We start from the raw sequence: 18812 nt of genomic DNA on the forward strand, positions 1-18812 counted from the left end.
TCTTCCTGGGTCATGTGATATGACTGTACCTAGCGAGTGGCGTGGCGTCAGGAGGTGGGTGTGGCGTTGGTCAGACAGGTAAATAGTCTCACTTATGGCCGCCAGGCATCATGTGATTATGGGGAGTCATGACCAGGTGCAGTGGTGCGTGGGTTTTTTTCCACCTGGAACACAAGAGGCTGGGTTAGAAACAATGTGCTTGGTGTGTGTTGGGAGCTGTTCAATGGCTCAAAGAAAAGGAGTGTCCTACCATGTTTTCAAAGAAAAATAATGCATGTAAATACCTCCTGTATCACTTACGCCTTTGGGGTTTCCCATGTCGATATTTTTTAGCTCTGAAAACCTGTCTGTGTATGTATTACAAATTAATGTAGGGTTATCGTACACTTGATTATAAGAAGAATTAATTAAGATAACTAAAAAGATGCAGGTAAACATGTTGGAGGTCAAGAAAGAAAGTCAGTCACATTCTATAGAGAATTTTATTGATACAACAGATGAAGGCTCTGACTGGGTAGGTGTAGGGCATACCATTCTGCAGTGACAAACACTAAAACACATCTGCTTATAGGAGTTCAGTCCATCAGGAAATACCAGGTGTAAAATGGAACACACACTAGAACCTTTCTAGAAATTCCACAGTTGGACGTGACAGTTTTCTGGTATTTTCTTTTTTCATAAAACGGTAAAAAAGGTGTAAATATACACTGCTGTAAACAAATGCATGGACTTTTGTTTTTGTTTGTTTCTTTTTTCTTTTTTTTCTTTTTTTAAAGTAAAATTACACGATTGACATGACAAAAAGTAAAACAGTAAATGGTTAATCTCTTTCAGTTAATGTGGATACAGAGGGGAAAATGACAAAACAGTATTTTCTGAAAATCAACATTTCATTTTGAGTCAAACATGAGGAGCACTTTCATCATGGTGGTTAAAAGCTATACAACACCCCCCAGTCAGAATCAACAGAACAACAATACAACACAGACATAAAAGAGACTATTTACACATGGGATCTTTTTCTGTTCAGATCTCTACATATGTGGCGAACAACATCACAATGCAATACAATGCAACAACCCACAGTTAATGATACTGACGGTGTGTGTGTGTGGTGTGTGTGGTGTGTGTGTGTGTGTGTGTGTGTGTGTGTGGTGTGTGTGTGTGGTGTGTGGTGTGTGTAGCGGTAGGAGCATCAGCATATGAAAAGTCCAGAAAAGTCCATTCCTCGCTCCATCTTTCTCTCTTCCCCTCCATCTCTCTCTTCTGCAGTCCTCTAAAGTAGCAGGCAGTCCAAGTGTCCCAGGGATCCACCCTCTCTCTCTCTCTCTCTCTCTCTCCCTCACTTCTTCTTTCCCTCTGTTCATCTTCTTCGGCCTGCTGCCTTCCGCCTTAGCTGTAGAAGAACATAGTGTAAGTCTTTTGTCAAACCACTCAAAAGCCATAGGGAAGAAATAGGCAGTTCACAGGTATTTCATTCATCATGACTTACAACTACTATCTACTTTCTTATCATTACAAAATGTCATAAAAATCATATCATTACAACATGGCACAAAAATCCAAGGGCTAGGGAGTGTGAGGCTTCAGTACCTTAGGTATGGTCTGCTCCTCCTCCTCTTTCTCTTCACCCTCCGCCTCCTCCTGCTCTTCCTCCTCCTCTTCCTCGGGCTGTGCTGTCTCCGCCTCGTCCTCAGACTCGTTCTCTCTGGCTGCTGCTGCTGCTGCTGCTGCTGCCTTTGATCGCCCAGCACGCCTGGGAAAGAGAGGAGGTATCAGATACTAGCTACACACTCCAACAGACACAGACACGCACACACACCCTCATGTACTTACACCCGCACCCACACCCACAACCACAACCACAGCCACACCCACAGCCACACCCACACCTCCACCCCCACCCCCACCCCTACACCCCCACCCCCACCCGCACCCCCTCTCTCTTACGTTGGTCTCTTGGCAGCGGGTGGTTGTGCTGCTTTGGGCGGTCGTCCTCTCCTCTTCTGTGGGGTGGACTCTGCTGACTCAGAGCTGTCAGAGACACCACAACATGACATTGGAAGGAGAACCAATCAATATGCCACGAGAAGGACTGGTCATTCACTATAACAGTCCCACAGTAAGCAATAAGACCCGTTGGAAACAATGAGTGCTTCCAATAATCAAGTGAGGTCAACACACAATGTATTTGCTTTCCATAGCGAATCATAAGGAAAACTACTCAAATCTAATAAGAATAAACAAACACCAAAAAACACCCTCTGACCTTTGCGCCGGTCGCCGCGGCGTCCGGGTTTGCCTTCCTGCCTTAGTCTTCACCTCCACATTCTCACTGCTCTTATCCTCTTCTTCCTCATCCTCCTCTTCTTCCTCTCCTCCCTCTTCCTCCTCTTCTTCTGGAGGCGGAGCTGCCTTCTTACGGCCTCTCCTCCCTTTAGCTGGTGTCTCCTGATTGGGTGTGGCAGCTTTCGCTGGCCGACCCCTGCGCCCTTTTTTGGGCGGGCTGTTCTGCTCGTCTTCCGTCTGGGTGTCGCCTAGACGAGAGTCCTCGCCCCATTGGTCCTCAGGCTCGTCTGCAGCGATAGGATTGACTGCCGCCTTCTTGCGCCCACGCTTGGGCTTGTTGTCTTGGCGACTGTCATCATCGTTACTAGGGGCAACGGCTCGTTTGCGACCCCGTGGCTTTTCGCTGTCCTATAGAGGGACAGAAGGGTCAATAAAGATTGATTTGATTGATGGTGTGGAGTCACTGCACACACAATGTCTCACGAACACTGACTGATTTATTGTATGATTCTACTGTTTCTAATTCACTGACTGAACAGTAGAACCCAAAGTCAATATAGAACTGGTCTAGTAAGGTTTGTGTTATGGTGCAGATTAAGCTTATACACGCATGCAGGCGCACACACAGTTTACAACTCATGGCACTTAACCGAATCCTGGCAACAGTCTGATCTCAAACTGCCTATTGCTACTGTCATTTTTTCCGAACCATAACTACCATCTCCGCACCCAGAGGCATCCGACACACCCTCTGAACAATACTGAACTGTGTTTACTTTATTGGGTTTTATACTCTGTAATCCATGTGTGACTCATGTTAAATGTCCGTGGGCACTATATAAACAAACGTATCATCATTATTTGTTTGGTCTGCTATCTTGTCTTATCTATGTTTACATCTCACTGTCAAGCCTTTGTTGTTGCCCTTGAAATGATTGTTGTCCTATATCTTTACAACTGGAAAACCAACTCTGTGGGGCCATAGGTGAGGAGTCATGGGTGAGCAGTGCAGGTCAGTACCTTGTCTGAGGTGTCTCCTTTCTTCATCAGACTGATGTCCTCGTTCTCACTTTGATCCATCTCTGCACTGTCAAGCCTGGGTCAACGACAGCAACATAAGACACTGACACTTAGGATCAACTAGGCCATGCCTGGCTGCACTGTGTGTGTGTGTGTGTGTGTGTGTGTGTGTGTACCTGGCCTTGCTGCGCTGAGGGGAGCTGGGGTTGGAGGTACTATCGTCGTTGCTGGCTGTCTCCATACGAGAGGCTTTACTCTGGAGCGGCTTCCCTGCTGAGGACAGGGGCTTGTTCACTGCACCAAGCACGTTAGCTGCTTTAGGCTGGGGGGGGGTACAGGGGGGGGTACAGGGGGAGATAAGGAGAGAGAGGGGCACAGAGCAAAGGCAGTGGTTAGACAAAGGGGTGTCAGTACCATGGGCTAATATTCTAAACCATGAGCTGTGGGGATATCCTAAAACTGAAAACAATAGGACAGTGATATTCAATATTTTCATGTCGATTCCAGTCTTGATCAATGGGAGAGATTTGTTATTACACGTACCTTCCCTGGCGTGAAGAAAGACTTCATCTCGGCAGGGAGATAATTCTTTGTGTTGCTGAAATTCTGAAAAAGAGGAGAGGTGTCGGAGACATGAGTCTGATAGCTTATCCAACAGGCGCAAACAACACAGTGACAGAAACACATTATTTTCACACACACACACACACACACACACACACACACACACACACACACACCTTGTCAGGCTTGGTGAAGTAGCGGGTGGGTAGCACAGGGTCTTTGGGGGACTCCAGGCTGTAGGTGGTGCTTTTAGATATGACAATGTTCATGGCCACGTCACACACTGTGTACAGCTTCTACAGAGTAAAGGAGAAAAGAGAGTTAGTGTGTGTCTCTTGTATGTGAGTGTACGTGTGTTTGTGTGTGTATGTGCAGGTCTGTGTGTGTGTGTGTCTGTCTGTGTGTGTGTGTGTGTGCGTGTGTGTGTGTGTGTGTGTGTGTCTGTGTGTGTACCTCATTGATCTTGGCGTCGCTGGGAGCCTGCGCGTCTTTAGTTTGTTTGATGTTCTCCACCATCTTTCTGATGAAGGCATGACTGTTGTTCTCATTCTTAGCCATGATAATCTCCAACACAAACCACAGAGACCTGCAGAGAGAGAGAGAGAGAGAGAGAGAGAGAGAGAGAGAGAGAGAGAGGGCATGACAGTGAAGCAGAGGGGGAGAGAAAGAGAAAGGGGGGGAGACAAAAGGCGAGAGAAAAAAACAATAGAATACAAATAGTCTGCTCTGTAGTGTGAAGGTGCACGTAGGCTCCCAGACAGACAGACACTCACTCTTTGATGTCCTTGAGCTGTTCTATGTCCTGTACTTTGACGTAGTCTGGGTCGTGGACCAGCAGATGGATGGCATAGGGCACCACGTACTCTGGCAGCAGGGAGAACAGCTTCTCTGGAGAACCACAAACACAGAAACGCTTTTGAAAACCACAACTCCTACTCTAAGCCTGCCTGAGGCTCACAGCAGACAGTCTTTCTATTTTCTATTCTATTGGATTGAACAGTATTACTTCCAGTACGGTCCTCGTGGGAAATCACACATTCACATAATGTAAACAACTAAACTGTGCTCCCTGTGTGTGTGTGTGTGTGTGTGTGTGTGTCTCTCTCTCACCACTGACGGCGGCGTGCTGTTTGAGGTACTCCCGGCGTAGGTTGATGTTTTTAACCAGGCACTGGCGTGCGTGCGCCCTCCTCTCCTTGACGGGGTCCTTGGCACACAGGGCGAACACTGCCAGGTACTCCAAGGGCAGGCGCAGGCGACACAGACCCTTATGGAGCTTCTGGGCAAAGCCCTGCCGCACCTGGTAACACTCATCCTGGAGCAGATAGAGGGAGAGAGGGAGGAGTAGAGACAGGATGTGAGAAAGCGAGGCACGTTTTTATGGAGGGTAGCATGGGGGGAGAAGAGGAAAAAATATAAATTGTGAGAAAAACTTTAAAAAAATGTTTTTAAAGGATATACAAGGGGTATGTCTAGAGAGGGAAATAGTTTTTGATATGGGCAGGAGAGAGAGAGAGTGTGTGTGCGTGTGTGTTCTTACATTGATGACGAGGGCACAGAGCTGGTACTGCTCTAGAGTGATGATCTCATGGTAGCAGGGTTCCTGGGCCAACTTCAGTAAGGCACATGCTGCAGCCAACCTCAACCTGGACATATCAGGCTTACTGTATGAGGGAGGCAGGGAGAGAGAGGTGATCTGTGTTAGTATCCGTTACATAACACCGTCTGCACTACACCCATATTGAGCGTGTGTGTGTGTGTGTGTGTGTGTGTGTGTGTGTGTGTGTGTGTGTGTGTGTAGTTACCCAATCTTGCCCTGTTCAGTCAGGTCCCCATCACTGTGTAGAATAGCTGTCAACATCCTCAGGGTGGAGTTCCCAGACTTACTCAGATTATTCTTCACCCCCAACAACCACCTCACCATCAACTTGATACCCTGGATCTACAGATAGACAAACAGACAGAGGGGGGGTTCAAGTTGAAAATTCAATGTGCAAATTAACAAAAGTTGTGGCTTTGAGAGGAGAGAGAGAGGGGGGGGGTGATCAATCGGTATAGGGTAAGAGGGAGGTATGTAGATGGTTGTGTACTGACCTTGGCCAGCGTTTCTGGGGACACCTCGTCATCAGGCACCCACAGTTTGGTTGTCTTCTTGCCTGTGATCTACATTGGAATAACAGAGTTAGTTATCACCAAAAAAAGCCAACAACACCCGATTTGTGTGTGTGTGTGTGTGTGTGTGTGTGTGTGTTTCTACCTACCCTGTCGTTCATGAGCAGGTCCTTGACTATGAAGTTGGCGACCAGGGACTTGAGTGGAGCAGCAAACTGTTCTGGGGCCAGTAGGGCCAGGTGACCCAAGGTGGTGAGAGGAGTGATCAGCTGGTCCAGGTTCCCTGGGTCCAGGCCTTTGTTGAGGGGCTGGGGGACAAACAAGGGAGAGATATCCCATTAACACAGAGTTATGGACATCATTTCATCAGAACCTTACCACACTTTTTCATGACTGTCAGGGTACCTTTTGAATTAATGCTCAATTACCCCTACGTCTATAGACAGTATCATTTACAAAATATTCACATAAAATGTTCTTGCTAATGTGATGAAAGAGACTCCTCACCTCGAATATCTGTGCGAAGTGCGTGTCTTTGTTGGTGAACATCGCGTGGATGCAGTGGATAGCATACTTGGCCTGGCGAGGTGGTCCTCTCTTAGCTTTGGCCTGCAGTACGGGCAGGAGGACACTAGGGGGAGCAGGGAGGAGAGCACCATTAGTCACCATTCATCTGAGAGCTGTCTTGTTTTACACTCAACAGGACACATGGAATACAGCACTCTACAATAACAACAATGACATCTCATTTCTAAAGCACACGCAAATAGAATCACAGTGTTTTACATAATCAGTAGTTGGAATAACATTCGGTACAATTCCACATTCTGATTAAATACAACATGGTTGTGTTTTTCATGGATCCCTCCAGGTAAAACAGGACCAATGTTTCTAGCTGACGTTGGTCAATACCAACATGGAACTGGTTGCAAGCCTGAGAACCCACCAAATGGAAGCATGTGTCTAAAGCAGTGTAGGGCTTCTTAGTGCTGAACTTAGTCCTGAACTTACGATTTGATGTGAGGGAAGCTCTCCTCCATCTTGCTACCAGTGTTCTTGAAGATCTGCAGCGCGGCCTCGGCCACCTTCTCATCCTCCATCTTCAGACAGCCCAGCAGAGACTCAAAGGTCTCGGCAGAATGGAATGACACTGGGTGGGTGAATGACAACACCTGGAATGAGGGAGGGGGGGAGAGAGAGAGAGAGAGAAAGGGGGAGGTGAGGGAACAGGTGATTAACAAGAGACGCTCTTGCTCTTTTAGCACAGGGTCAGAGTGTGTGTGTGTGTGTGTGTGTGTGTGTGTGTTACCTTGAGCAGCTCCAGTCCTGCTCTGATGGCCTGTTCAGTAGGAACCCCCTCCTCCTCATCATCGGCTGTGCCGTCGATTGACTTGTTCACCTGCTTTACCAGAGCACTGATGGAAAAAGAGGGAGGAGGGATAAGACTTGTGTTTTCCGTCTGTTTTTGGGATACATTTCGTGTGAGGTATCTGTGTGTAGCCAGCCTGATCTGTGTGTACCTGATAGACTCAGTATCGATATGAACAGGAGCGATTCTCTCCAACAGGAACTTGACCATCTCCAGGAATGGGTTACTGGGCTGTTTTGGGCTCCCCAGCTTCTTAGTGATATCTCTCTGCATTAGAGAGGGAGACACACACATCAGTATAACACACTCATGTCAATAAGATCACACACACACCTTGAAAATACTACTTACCACACAGACTTCGGCCTGTTTGCAGGAGCAGGCCGGGCTGACCAAGGTCTCGAGTTGGTCTCGGACCCGCTCATCGTCCTCAAGGACCTGTGCCAGCTTCTTCACAATGTCCTGGGCCTTGCCTGGGTCCGGAAGGTTCTCTGCAGCAACACAGAGCCGTCATTAATATGGGCTTCTCAGCATTATAAGTCTGATACTACATATCACTGACTAGTGGTTAAACAGCAACAGCAAAATCCATCTGTTTGTGTGTGTGTGTGTGTGTGTGTGTGTGTGTGTGTGTGTGTGTGTGTGTGTGTGTGTGTGTGTGTGTGTGTGTGTACGGTAGATGAGAGAGGACTTACTAGTAATCACCATGACCTTGGCAAATACAGACTTGGTGGATGCATCAGACTGGAAAACACAACACAACCATTTAGTGTTCCAGACATTATGGCATCATGTAAATGGACGACACAACATCTCCAGTGATCACATGATACAATTCCCAGTGGTTGAGTGTGGTTACCTTGGGCTGTTTGACCAGGTCCAACAGGTCTTTGACGTTGTGTCTGAGCATGTTCTGACACTTCCACATCTCATTCAGAGCTCTGAAACACAGAGAGCGAGAGAAAGAGAAACGAGAGATATTGAGAGAAAGAGAAAAAAAAGATATTGAGAGAAAGAGAAAAGAGAGATATTGAGAGGTAGAGAAAAGAGAGATATTGAGAGAGGTAGAGAGGTAGAATCCAGAGAGAGAGGTTGGAGAGGTAGAATCCGGAGAGATGTGATGAGAATAAACACATAGAACACTCCAAACGGTCATTTAATAAGGAACACGATGGCTTTGAATTGTACATGCATGCTACGATGGCTCGCTTCCTTTTAGCTCCCATCACCCTGGACTTCATGCATCTGACAGGACTGGCAAAATGAAATGTAGAGAGTGAAAAGGAACGAGGCCTAATGGGTAGGCTAATCCTGTGTGTGAGACGGTAACTTACTTGACAGCGTTGGTGTCCAGGGTGGCGTAGAGGTAATACATACACTTCATCCTCTCTGTGGTCTCCAGGTTGTGAGGAACCATATACTGGGCAAAGATACGCTCCACCAACAACCTGACGGTGAGAAACCAGAAGAGTGTAGAACATCTCTCATGTCTGAACTCTTTCTCTCTTTCCTCTTACTTGTTTTTCTTCATAAGACTTAGAAGTCTATGATCTCACATTACTGAGTACTTTAACAGGATTATTCTTAGTCTGCCTTTCCTCCCTCCCTCCCTCCCTCCTCTCTCTCTCTCTCTCTCTCTCTCTCTCAGGAGCTCTATATCAGCCTGTCTATCTTAATCTCATAATCCCATCAAATTGAGATCCACCTCTCCTCTCCTCACCCTCCACCTCCTCTCCCTCCTCTCTCCCGGTCCCCTCTTCTTCTCCTTACATGTAGAGTCTACACAGCTGCAGGTAAAAGCCATAAAACACTAGGATGCTTCTCTGACACACACCTGTTGTCACTGCTGCTCTAGTAGTGCGCACACACACACATCCCCCTTTTGTCGATGCTGTGCACACACACACACACACACACACACACACACACACACACACACACACACCTGTCGTCGATGCTGTTCTGGTAGTAGATGTGCAGCAGTTTGTCTTTGATCCAAGAGATCTGTTTGGAGGCCTCCTTCCCTCCCTCTCCCTGGAGAGAGTACTTCTTGTAGATCTGAGCCAAACCCATCATGGCCTCCTTACGCACACGCCACTAAGGGAGAGAGAGAGAGTGAGGGGGAGTGGGAGTGGGGGAGAAAAAGGGAGAAAGAGCGAGTGTGCTAGAATTACAAACGCCTTCCAAATCCTGTCAATCCAAGCCAAAGAGAGAGAGAATGATGAAAGTAGATCCTCCATCATCCACATGCAATGCAATGCGCACACACACACCACACACACACACACACACACTCTATATCTCTCTCACCCTCTTGTCCAGTGTCCTCTCCTTCACAAAGTTCAACAGCGCGTCGTTGACAAGAGCCAGGTCCTTCTTAGCCGCTGTTACTATGGAGACGATAACGTCATGGCGGATGGCCTCCTCCGGGTCATGTGATCTGACCTTCAGGAACTCTGGAATGGGTTGATGGGAGGGCCGGACAAAGGGAGAGTCAGGATACGGCCTCTTTAACCTGACACAAAGACCCCTACAAACATCTAAAAAGCAGCAAACTCTAGCCTGAGGTCTGAGAACTGATGGGTTTGTGCAACATCAATCTCTGAAGCCTGATTGATATGTAGGTCCAATATGATTCTCACCAGGGAGGTCCTCAACCAGTTAAGGGTGGATCAAGATAACCCCAATTGATTGATTCATTCATTCATCAGATTCTCACCTGAGAGGTCTTTAGCCAGGTCTGGGTGGTTCATGAGGCAGTGGCTGGCAAACTTGACACATTCTAGTCTGATGGGCACGTGGATGTCATTGAACCTGCCCAGGTAGCACTGCCACAGAGGCTTGTTCTGGGCTGCCAGCTCAGAGTCTTTAGCTCCAAACATCTTAGCCAACAGCTTCACCACCTGCAGCCTCTCATCATTATCATTACTCTGGAGGGAGGGAAAGAGAGGAAGGGGTTATTTCTAAGGGAAAGGGAGAGCGTATCATCCTCAAGTGCTTTTCATGAGAAATGTTGTGATGTTTTGATGAGTGGGCTTATCCTTTTTCTTTGTCATATGGGAAAATGAGTGAGTGTGTGTGTGTGTGTGTGCGTGTGCATGTGTGTAAAATACAGTGTGAATGTAGGCAGGCGTGTGTGTATACCTTCAGTTTGAATTCCAGCTGTGGCAGGACAGAGAGCAGTAGGTGGCTGTCGATGTTGTAGAGCTCCAGGATGAGGTCAAACACATGTTCAGACAGATCACTGACAGACGTCTTCCCCAGCATCAGCACCAGGTTAAAGAACTGAGAGAGAGAGAGAGAGAGAGAGAGAGAGAGAGAGAGAGCATGAGCACACTCACATGCAAAGAAAAAGAGAAGGAAAAGGTAAATAAAGGAAAGTATCCTCACGTTTGTGATGTAGGGTTCGATGGCCTGGGCTGTTCTCTTCAGCAGGGCTTTGGCCAGATCATATGCCTGCTTATTCAGGTTCTACACAGGAGAGAGAGAAGGAATAAACAGCCATACAAAGCCAACAGACACACACATCTGAGAGCACTCGAGGTACAGTTGCTCATCATTATTCAATGTGCACTAACTGCTCTTCCCCGGCTCACCTGTAGGTGTCTCACAGCATTACTGAGCACTGAAACAACTGTCTATTTGGCAGGGACACATTAATGTTTACTGACTTGTGTGTGTGTGTGTGTGTACCTTATGGGCTGGCACTAGGTTGACCAGTACAGTGTCCAGTAGCTCTTGCGACACGGTGTCTCCCTCACAGACGATAGAACTCATCAGATCCACCATGTGCATGTGCACTTTCTGGTTGTGTCCGTTGCTACGGAGACAGAGTCAGAGGGCAAAGGTGAGGGTTGTATCACAGTTACCTTATCATGACCCCCTCACACATGCTCTCAGCACAACTCAAATATCTAAAGAGGAAAAACCTTTTAGTCACACACACCTACAGTCTACATTGTCTGTTTTGCTTAGATGGCACAGAGCCACATTTTCTGCTGCAGAATTCAGCCCTCAAGGTTGTGTTCAGCAGAGTGAAAGAGAGAGAGAGAGAGAGAGAGAGAGAGAGAGAGAGAGAGAGGAGGGGGTAGAGGGCATGTGCACCGTAGATAGATGGCAAGAGACCCTGCATGAACAAGAGAGTAAGACAGAATAGGGAGTGCGGACAAGGTTGCAGGGAAGGAGTAAAGGGAGAGTGTGTGAGTCGACTATCCTCGAGGGCAGCAAGTTCTTTTCCTCCCGCTGTCTGAATCACCTGCGAGCTGGTAGAACAGGCCTTCGAGCAGCTGAGAGGAAATGGAGGAAGCACACGACCTAGCATTTTATCACTCTCTCTTCCTCTACCCAAGGAAACTGTTAAACCACATTCTCCTCCCTCCCCAGCCCACCTTCCCCTCCCTCCTCCCTCTCTGCAGATGACTGTCACCTGCTTTGTAAAGAAGACTGATGACATTAGCAGCTTTTTCACACAACCTTGTGCTGTCACTATTACCACTAGATCTGGCTGTGGTTTATCATCACTTTCCCCTCTCTCCCCTGATGATGTCCTCAGACTTGTCTCATCCAATCGGCAACCACCTGTCCTCTCGATCCCATGCCTTCTCCAATCTAACTCAAACAACATCCTTCCTTTCCTTACAACCCTCATCCATTCCTCCATGACCACTGGCTCTATTCCTGGCTGCCTTTAAGACAGCCAGAGTCAAACCTCTTCTCAAGAAGCCATCACTTGACCCATCTGGTGTCCAAAACTACAGACCGGTATCCCTTCTTTCATTCTTATCTAAAACTCTTGAACATGCTTTTTGCAACCAACTCTCGCATTATCTCTTTCAGAACAATCTCCTTGACCCACATCATCCGGCCTCAAGGCTGCTCACTCTACTGAGACTGCTCTCATTGCTGTCACGGAGGCCCTCAATACTGCCAGAGAGTCATCCCTCTCCTCTGTTCTCATTTTTCTGGACTTGTCTGCTGCATTTGACACAGTAAACCATATCCAGATCCTTCTCTCCACCCTCTGAGAGCTGGGCATCTCAGGCACTCTCCTGGTTTGTATCCTACATGGCCGATCGCTCATACCAGGTAACGTGTAGTGGGTCTCTGTCCACATTACACACCCTCACCACTGGTGTCCCCCAGGGCTCTGTCCTAGGACCCTTATTGGTCTCTCTGTATACCAAATCTCACAGGTGGCGACACATGTCTCTACTTGTCTCGCAGACATCTCTGCCTGGATGTCTGCTCACCACCGCAGGCTCAATCTTGACAAGACGGAGCTCTTCTTCCTTCCTGGGAAAGCCTGCCCTCTCCAAAAGTTCTCCATCACGGTGGAGACCTCCACTGTGTCCCCCTCCCAGACAGCAAAGATCCTGGACAACCAACTGTCCTGTGCGACTAAAATCACAGCGATGGCCCACTCCTGTAGATTCTTCCTCTAGTCTACATCCATTCCTCACATGAGAAGCAGCACAACTCCTGATCCAGGCACTTGTCATCTCCCTCCTAGACTACTGCAACTCTGGCCAGACTCTCTGCCTCCGCTGCAGCCCATCTGGTGTTCAATATCCCCAAATTCTCCCATGTCACCGCCCACCCTTTACTGGCTCCCAGTAGCAGCGCACATCAGATTCAAGACCCCGGTGCTCGTCTACAGAGCGGTAAAGGGAACAGCACCCTATCTGCAAACGATGGTCAGTCCCCAAACCCCGGCCCGACCACTCCGTTCTTCCACCTCGGCTGGCCACTTAGCACCGCCATCTCACCACCACGGTCGCTCTGCTCAGTCACAGCTCTTCTCTGTTTTGGCGCCCCAGTGGTGGAATGAACTTCACACCACTGCTGGTGGCACTTGTTCTTATTGAAGGTTTTACTTACGATGATTGTTGTATAGTTGATTCACTTACAGTGCCTTCGGAAAGTATTCAGGCCCCTTCACTTTTTCCACATTTTGTCGTGTTATAGACTCAATTTAAAATGGATTAAATTAAAATAATTTGCCATCAATCCTGTGTGTGGATTGTTGTTATTATTTTAATTTAATCCATTTTAAATTGAGTCTATAACACGACAAAATGTGGAAAAAGTGAAGGGGCCTCAATACTTTCCGAAGTATACCCCAGAATGACAAAGCGAAGACAGGTTTTCAGAAATTTCAGTAAATTTATTAAAATTGAAATACAGAAATACCTCATGTACATAAGTAATTAGACCCTTTGCTATGACACTCTTAAAATGATCTAAATGCAAAAATGTCATCAACAAATCACTCTAAGTTGAATTGAGTCCATCTTAATGCAAGGATAATAGTTCATGTAATTTATCTTTTATCTAATATCTTTTTTTAGGGTCTCTGATTTGCATAGGAATCAATTACACACTGTGTGGATCAAGTTGCGATTACAAACTGAGCAAATGGAGAGGAACAAAACTGCTTAGGAATGCGACCCTGAGGCCTGGGGAGACTTACAAAAATCTACAAAGTTGAATGGTGGAGAGGAAAAAGCACAGTCGATGGGACATCATCTCAGTCACTCTACAAAATTGGTTTATAACCAAGTGGCCAAAAATAATCCCTTAATGGAAAATAATCTCTCTCATATCCATAATTGTGGTTGCAACAATGAATTCAAGTGATACAGCAAAGAAAGTGGCTGGAAATGTGTTTATTTGGTTTTACTACAAAGCATTAAGTTTGGTGCAAATCCAGCATATGCAATGCAGTTTTATCTCTTGTGTGAAGAATAGTGGTAGCTGCATCAAGTTATGGGTATGTTTGTCTCAGGCAGGGACTGGGGAGTTTGTCAGGATCAAGAGAAAATTCAGAAATTTGTGAATCGTAATCTACACAGTGTGTAACTGATTCTTGTGCAAATCAGAGACCCTATAAAAACAAAGATATTAATACAAAAATTACATGAACTATTATCCTTGCATTAAGATGGACTCAATTCAACTTAGAGTGATTTGTTGATGACATTTTTGCACTTTAGATCATTTTAAGAGTGTCATAGCAAAGGGTCTGAATACTTATGTACAAGGTATTTCTGTTTTTATAAATTTCTATTTTAATAAATTTACTGAAAATTCAAAAAACATGTTTTCGCTTTGTCATTCTGGGATATTGTGTGTGGATTGATAGCAAATTATTTAAATTTAGGCACTGTATTTAGTCAAATATACTTACTGTAAGTCACTGTGGATAAATGGGTCTGCTAAATGACGTAAATGAAAAAGAAAAAGAAGAGTGAAAGCTAGGGAAAGAGGAGAGAGAGAGAAAGAGAGAGAGAGAGAGAGAGAGACACACACACACACACACTGTTTAGCTAACTCACTTTATAACCTGGAAAAGAGTTCTGTAGAGCTGAGTGAAGATCTCGTTGCTGTCCTCCAGCTCAAAGCAGATGTTATAGGACTTCACCCACGCTATATTCTACAGGGAGAGGAGAGGTGGGTTAATAACACTATAAACACTTCATCAACAGAGAGAGAGAGAGAGGGGGGGGAGTGAGACAGGGAGACAGGGAGAGAAATAGAGAGCTACATGAGCATCGATGAATACAGTAGGTCCACTTTCCATCTGTGACTGAAAACTCTTCTCGTCTCTCAGAAGACAGATACAGACACGCAAGCACGCACGCACACACACACACACACACACCTCAAGCAGGTAGAAGTATCTGTTGAACTGAGCACTCTTGGTGTCCTCCAGTCCTTTCAGCTGCCTGGTGATGAACATGAAGATGTCCTGAAACAAAGACATAATCATTAGCAACAGTCCACAGATTTGATGAGTCCTTCAGTTTGTCTGTAGCAGGGGTTAGACTATGGTTAGGTTATGGTAAGTGTTGAGCTATGGTTATGTTTAGAGCATGATCAACCTTGATTTTGTCAGGAGAGGTGTATTTGATTGTGTGGTTAGACTGTGTTTAGGTTGGGTTGGGTACACGGTTGGGCTATAGGTCATATTTAGGTTAGAGTATTACCTTGAGATGGTAAGAGAAGTATGAGGCCTTGGGAGTTAGACTATAGTAGGGCTATGGTCATATTGAGGCTATAGTAATACCTTTAGTTTGTCTGGGGAGGTATATGGGGCCTCGGGAGCATAGATCCTGAAGATGTCAGCCAGACAGCAGGCCACTAGAAGGCGTACGTCCTTGTCCGGGTGCTTGAGGAAGAAGTCTGAGGCCAGATGGAGAGCCAGGTTCAGATACAGCTCCTTCTCTTCCTCAGAGTCCTGGTCCATGTCCATGAACGTCTTTACCACCATCTGGGGGTGTTAATGTAGAGGTACAGCAGGTGTTACATACCTCACCACCATTTACCTGGACATCATGAATGAACGATGATAGTATATGAATGATTTCATAAATTATTAATCAATTCATAAATTATTAAATCAATCCAACTTTACTAATCTCTTCTTTTTGACACACTCACAGTCACACACACACACACACACACACTCACAAATAACAACCACATTGTTCTAGAAGGATACTGACCTTGAGGCGGCGGACCATCTCCTCTTTAGAGATCTTGTCTGAGATCTCCTTCACCCCCGGGGGGTAGGTGACCTTCGCGTCAGCAGCTCGAGCTTTAGAGTGAGCCATGCTCTCAGCTCAGTACTTCCTGGTGGGGGGGCCAAAGAGAAAGAGATAAAAACATGTGTGGTGAGTGTGACTGACAATGGCCAAGGAGAGAGAGAGAGTCAGACAACATTCTTGTAACAAGCGCATCATTAAATCCCAAACCCTGTAGCACATCTAATGGACCTCCAACACAATGAGGAGGACAAGTACAGTTCTGTCATCTAGCACAGCTTCAGACTTAAGACAGCCCCTGAAATATTCAGTGAGTTATTCCGAGTGAGCTAATGGTGTTTCAGAGGATGAATCTAGGCTGACAGGACTGGCCAGAGAATCACTGCAGAGCGTACACTCATATTCCATTTCCTGAAGCGCAGACGTATGGGTGTAAAAGGGCGGGGGGATGGGGGGGCTTGTAGATTTTAGACATTATACAAAAAAAAAAATCTAATATTCAACAAATACATACATTATCATTCATTCTCATACAGAGAATATCGGCTACTGACAGCATGACCAGCAACTGAACAAAATAATACACAAGACCAATGACTGACTTTTCCCTGATATATGGAATACAGAAAATACAATGTGTTTTATTCATCAAATTGCGAATTTCATTAAAATTTAAATGGGGGGGGGGGTCCAGGTGAAAAGGGCTGGGAACCTCTGCTCTCTGGGAAAATTTGACAACTGGGAGTCAATACAATGGCATATATGGCATTGCCATTCCAGCTAACTATGGCATGTAGGGCTGAGTGTGTTATTGAAGCAGGTCTGGTTGGTTGTGATTGAAAGTCTAGCTAAGCAGCCACAGTGTGTGTCAGCTGTGTTTTGGCTCAGAGAGGTCTGGCAACTAGCACCGCTTCAACAGCTCAGCACTCTCATACACACACAGACGCTGCACACATGGATACATAGCCTACACCACACACACACACACACACACACACACACACACACACAGGCTCAGGTCAATACACACACGCACACACTGGCAGGCCGCCAGACCGCTCTGTCTCTGACCTCCTTTCCACTCCACAGCTGCTACCTGCCAGAGATTAACCCAATCCCTCAGCCTATCACTGAACAGGTCAGAGAGCAAAAAAACCTCTTAACCAATCACAGAGGCTGCCAGACCACCAAGAATTAAAGGATGACCAATCAGGGAGTCTGTCTGAGCACCAGGAAAATGTGTTAAACCCAATCACATGGCAGGAAAAATAACCCAGAGAGAACTCCAAAGATTTGTAAACAAATATGACTTAGAAACCAGACTGAACACAGCATGATCAATCCTGCACTATGAAATCTGCTTTATCTGCATACATACACTACCGTGATCTATTTTCTTGTCTCTCTCTCAAACCCCCAAAAATGTTCTGCTGTGCATGTCTCTCCCCCTCTTCTACCATACTGTGTCCTTTAATCTCGTCTTTGACAGAACAGCAGAGTAGAAATGTTGGCTCTGAACTTTGACCCTGCAGACCTTGTAACCTTGGTCCCATGGGGGATGGGGCTGTATGTCTGCAGACAGAGAGGGAGGAGGAGGCTAGACAACAGCTGGGGCAAAGAGGTGACCCCCCCCCCCCCCCCCTCTCCCCTTCCCACCACCCACAGCCTGCCAGGGATGCCAAAGTGGCTATCTGAAAAGAGCTTCTGGAAGTAAACACACCCAGCCAAGCATGTATTAGAAGACAACCCGCCACAGTGCTGGAGCCAAGAAGGAGAGAGAATGCGAGAAGATATGAACAGGTTCAGGTTGAAGAGAAAATGTGTGTGTGTGTGTGTGTGGGGGGGGGGGGGGGGGGGGAGAGAGAATGTTATCTTGCAGGCTGAGGAACGTTTTCACACAATGACGCGACATGTAAAATATAGCAGTTGCAGCGAAAAGCCCAGTGCTTACAAATTCAAAACAGATGCAGAACGAGGAGGTGGAGGGCAGCAAAACACTGCTGTCTAGATAGAGATCTATGCTAGACCCCCGTCAAGAATCAACTTGTCCAGAGTCGTCCTCTGATTGTAGCTTAATTTCCCTAAAATGCTTGTGAAATGTCAATGAACCGCAAAGTCGACTGCGGTCGGACACAATTTGACACATCAAATCCAACATTCACAAAACACACTTGACAATTATTTCGTGCCTTGAATGCAAGCTCGTTTTTTTTTTTTATAGGGTGAATGGCTGTACGTATTGTTATGGCAGTTGCATGTCAAGGCCATTGACTTGCTTGTTGTTGTTGCTAGCTAGCAGCAAGCTAGTTGGCTACACAAATAGTGAGCTGGCTAGCAAGAGATTCTATCTGAAATATGCCAGAAAACAATAAGCGCATTAAGATGCATGTTGCCCAAGTAATCCTAACCTAGTCCTGGGCTAAGGTAGCTAGCTAGCTAGCTAACTAACTACAACAAATGCGCCCCGACTGCCATTCGCTAGACCCCATCCATGGTGAGCCCTGCGCTAGGCTGACACGGCTAGCCAGATACACACGGGCAAGGAACGGAGACCCCGCATGATTAGCAACGTTCGCTTGACAAAACCGCATACAATTACGGTCAAAAACGCTCCGATGAATGATCAACAAGACAATGTTCGTTGCAATTTCTAAACGTGGCACGTTTGGTAGAGCTAATTCCTACCTGTTTTGATGAATTGCAATCAATTGTGTACTCTCTTCTGCAGCTCTCTTCCCCCTCCTAGCTTCAAAATGGCGCCAATATGCGCTGATGCAGAGCCCGTAGGCAAAAACATACGTGGGGACATAGCGCAACCAACAGAGCCATGTAGGTAATGGCAAAGAAAACTTTGTGGTAACGGCCCCTGAACTATGATACACAAAAACTATCATGCTGTATTTTTTATGATGTAA

The 18812-nt window shown here is 46.4% G+C and overlaps 1 protein-coding gene across 1 annotated transcript; it reads right to left on the reverse strand.

Moving 5' to 3' along the window:
* Positions 1-463: 463 nt before the first annotated feature.
* pds5b (PDS5 cohesin associated factor B) lies at positions 464-18640 on the reverse strand. Its single transcript, XM_083687437.1, has 34 exons — positions 18583-18640; positions 15859-15985; positions 15420-15623; positions 15015-15101; positions 14689-14786; positions 11048-11174; positions 10745-10825; positions 10499-10639; positions 10074-10284; positions 9665-9810; positions 9300-9451; positions 8689-8802; positions 8214-8295; positions 8050-8098; positions 7706-7845; positions 7506-7621; positions 7295-7400; positions 6997-7157; positions 6493-6616; positions 6135-6293; positions 5968-6036; positions 5679-5815; positions 5414-5537; positions 4984-5188; positions 4647-4761; positions 4327-4459; positions 4050-4169; positions 3853-3915; positions 3486-3631; positions 3310-3385; positions 2270-2697; positions 1951-2034; positions 1594-1756; positions 464-1396 (listed from the first exon to the last, which is right to left on the reverse strand). The coding sequence occupies exons 2-34, from the start codon at positions 15964-15966 to the stop codon at positions 1364-1366; spliced, it is 4302 nt and encodes a 1433-aa protein (XP_083543563.1). The 5' UTR covers positions 15967-15985; positions 18583-18640; the 3' UTR covers positions 464-1363.
* Between the last annotated feature and the right edge of the window lie 172 nt (positions 18641-18812).

Source organism: Argentina silus (assembly GCF_951799395.1).
Source record: "Argentina silus genome assembly, chromosome: 2".
NCBI classification, from domain to species: Eukaryota; Metazoa; Chordata; class Actinopteri; order Argentiniformes; family Argentinidae; genus Argentina; species Argentina silus.